The 3,666-nt window shown below is 32.2% G+C and overlaps 1 protein-coding gene across 2 annotated transcripts; it reads left to right on the top strand.

Annotated features, from left to right (window-relative positions):
* The first annotated feature begins 313 nt into the window (after window positions 1–313).
* On the top strand, window positions 314–3,425 carry LOC111031011 (52 kDa repressor of the inhibitor of the protein kinase-like). Of its 2 annotated transcripts, XM_022310780.1 has the most exons (4): window positions 314–577; window positions 674–775; window positions 993–1,283; window positions 1,381–3,425. In XM_022310780.1, exons 1-4 carry the CDS (start codon window positions 509–511, stop codon window positions 3,361–3,363), a joined length of 2,445 nt encoding a protein of 814 aa, XP_022166472.1. In that variant the 5' UTR covers window positions 314–508; the 3' UTR covers window positions 3,364–3,425. The 2 variants fall into 2 exon arrangements, with proteins under 2 accessions (XP_022166472.1, XP_022166473.1); XM_022310781.1 differs by lacking the exon at window positions 993–1,283.
* The last annotated feature ends 241 nt before the right edge of the window (window positions 3,426–3,666 follow it).

The raw sequence follows: 3,666 nt of genomic DNA on the forward strand, positions 1-3,666 counted from the left end.
ATTTGCATTTTATAACTTTTCTGCTTCCCCCACAGCAGTGGCGTATCCAGGGGGGGGGCTTTGGGGGCTTCAGCCCCCCCCATTGGCCGTGTTATGGAATACATTTTATATTTTAAAAGACAAATTACAAATCATGATAATTCTAAAAACGGTATTGAATACAAGTATACAACGTATTATCTTTAGTAACAACGACCTAAAATAAGCAAAAAATAAACGTTACGTATATTATGGTTCCAATATAATATTATTTGATTGGTATGAACGTAGTAACGAACATAATGATACGACAACGACTGTTATCTGAGCTGGTGTACGGGCGTACGGCGTGATGCATGCATATCTATGGACGCATGACGTGTTGAGACTTCGATTTAAGGTAGATTAGATTTTATATCTTAAATCGTGGATGAGACCAACAACACTATCACAATTATTACAGTCCTTACTAAATACTAGCTACTAGTTACAGTACTCCTTTTTCTATTTTCTGTGTTTTTCGTGAATAATGTCAGAGAAAAGACCTGGTAACGTGTTTTCTGTATTCAATTTCAAGAAAAAGAAAGTTGAGTCTGTCGTAAGTACTTATATATTAATTATTATAATAAGTAATAACTTTGTATGTGGACATGTGGTAGCAAAATATAAATAAAAATAATTATATTTTTTTTAGGATGGTTGCAATAGTATTGAAATAACAAAGGACATCCTTTTGCCCGATGGTATAGAAGTTTACAATCCTAATTTATTAAAAAATGAGACCGGGAAAAGTACAGTAAGTCATTTTAAATTATTTTATAATTATAGAGTAATGGAGCATTATAATTTATAATAGCCATATAATGCTTATCGTTTTATTACTAAGGACAATTCATTAGGTGCAAATTTGTATTACTTAATTATTAATTATTGATAAAAGCAAAATTAACTATTATTTGCTTTGCTTTCTTTGTAAGTTATAAATCATATAAATTATATATTTGTATTCTTAGTCCTTATCAATGCCTGCTTTGACTGAAAATGAAATTTACAAGAATGATATTGCTTGCTTCATAATGGACCGAACGCTGAAAAAGTCTGAAATTGTTGATTGTTTAAAACACATTTGGATACCTCCACTTGATTTTAGTTTTCCAGAGAACATAGAAGGCAAACAAAAAAGAAAATTTCAGCATAAGTATTTAACACAGTATTCTTGGCTAGCTTATAGTAATATACATAAAGGAGCCTATTGTAAATTTTGCGTTTTGTTTGCTTTTTCTGGTGGTGGAGTAGGCAGACAGGTAAATTTATGCTTATGTATTAAACCTATATACCTAATGATTTTTACTTTACTTGTGAAAATACAACATATTAATTAAGCTTATTACATAATTTTAGAATTTGGGAAAATTAGTAACTGCACCTATGTTAAAGTTTAAAGATGCTAAGAATGACTTCAACAAACATTCAAAAACAGAATATCATCTTCTTTCTGTTCAAAGAGCAAACGACTTCCTAATCAATTTTGAAAATGGGTGTGAAAAAACCGTTGATGTACTATTTAATAAACATCTACAACAAACGATTGAAAGCAACAAAAAAAGACTGATACCAATTGTTAAGACAATATTATTCTGTGCTAGAAATAATTTGCCGTTGCGTGGTCATCGAGAAACTGGTTCTTTATCATTAGAAAGTGTGAGAAGTTCTTGTATAGGTGGTGAACAAGGTGTTCTTCGTGCGCTTCTGGCTTTTCGGGTCGACAGTGGTGATACAGAACTTCAAAGACACTTTGAAACTTCCCCAAAAAACTGCACAATGATCAGCCCCATAGTCCAGAATGAGATAATTGATGTAATTGGTGGTGTAATTGTAGGAAAAATAGTTGACAGAGTCAAACAATTTCAATTTTTTTCCTTACTATGTGATGAAACTACTGACATTAGCACTATTGAACAGATGACAGTATGTATACGATATGTAGATACGTCATCTTGGATACTTAGAGAAGATTTTCTAGGATTTGTAAAAATGACTTCAACTACTGGTTTAGCAATAAAAGATGCAATATTACTAAAACTTAAAGAAGTTGGTCTTAGCTTAGATAACCTTAGAGGACAAGGTTATGATGGAGGAGCCAACATGTCTGGTAAACATAATGGTGTCCAAAGTCTAATTTTAAAAGAGCAACCACTAGCATTCTATACGCATTGTTTTAGCCACTCTTTGAACCTTTGCTTATCCAAGGCCTGTAATGTTTCCTCAATCAAAAATATGATGGGAATTGTATCAAGTATTGCTGCTTTTTTTTCTGCTTCAGCTAAGAGAGCTGATAAATTGAAATCAGTTATTTTAGGCGATAGCAATAATTCACAAAAAAAAGAAAAATTGAAAACACTGTGCGAGACACGTTGGATTGAGCGTCATGACGCATTGATTACATTTAAACAATTGTATGTTTATGTAGTGCATGCTCTTGAAGATATTTCACATGATCCTAATCCTGAAAGCGCATGCAAAGCTGCATTATATTTAAATTCAGTGACAAAAATTGATTTTATCGTAGCACTTGAAGTTACAGTAACTTGTTTTGCCTACACTTTGCAACTCAGTATTTCTCTACAGAGCAAACAGCAAGATATTTCTAAGGCATTATCCGACGTAATGATTATTCGCAGTGCACTAGAAGAGCTACGAGAAGGTGCAGATGAACACATTAAACAAATTTTTAAGGATGTTTCAGATATTGCAAATTTAGCAAATGTAGAAATATGCATGCCTCGAATATGTGGTAGGCAAACTCAAAGAATAAATATAAATTCAAAAGATCCAGAGACATACTTCAAAGTATCAGTGTTTCTTCCTTTTCTTGATTTCATCCTTCAAGAATTGGATGCACGATTTAATCAACGGCTAAGTGATATAATACCATTGCAGGGACTTATCCCATCAAATTTTAGCATGTACGACGATGCAACTATTTTGAAAGCGGCTTCTGTCTATGCTCAAGATCTTTCAACTGATGATAATTCTATTCTTAAAGCAGAGTTGCGCATTTGGAGGCATCAATGGAGAAATAAGCAAATTAAACCAGAATCGGCTATTGATACATTACCGCATTGCACAGCTGTCGTACCAAATATAAAAATACTTTTACAATTGTTTGCAACATTGCCAGTTACTTCAGCCACACCTGAACGTACATTTTCAGCACTAAAACGATTAAAAACGTATCTACGATCAACCATGTCGGAAGAACGACTCAATGGTTTGGCATTAACCAATATTAACAAAAAAGAACTACTCAGCGAGGATGAAATAATTAAATTATTTTCCCAAAAGGCACCTAGAAGGATGCAATTAGAAGACTGGAGCAAGTAAAGTAAAAAATAAAATATGTATTTTAAGGTTATATAAAATAAAATAATTTATAATTTATCGTATAACATATTTTGTATAATAAATCAGTCCCTACTTCCTACTATTTAAATATATCACTAATATATTATGTATGTGTTGTAAAAAGTATATAATAATGAAATATTACAATTAATAGGTATAAGACTTTATTGAAACTAGTTTGTTTAGATGTCAAATTGTTATTTACTTTGTTTAGCCCCCCCCATTCGAAAATCCTGCATACGCCACTGCCCCACAGTATATTATACGCACGCTTTTAATTTA

This window comes from Myzus persicae, unplaced genomic scaffold (genome assembly GCF_001856785.1).
Source record: "Myzus persicae strain clone G006 unplaced genomic scaffold, MPER_G0061.0, whole genome shotgun sequence".
NCBI classification, from domain to species: Eukaryota; Metazoa; Arthropoda; class Insecta; order Hemiptera; family Aphididae; genus Myzus; species Myzus persicae.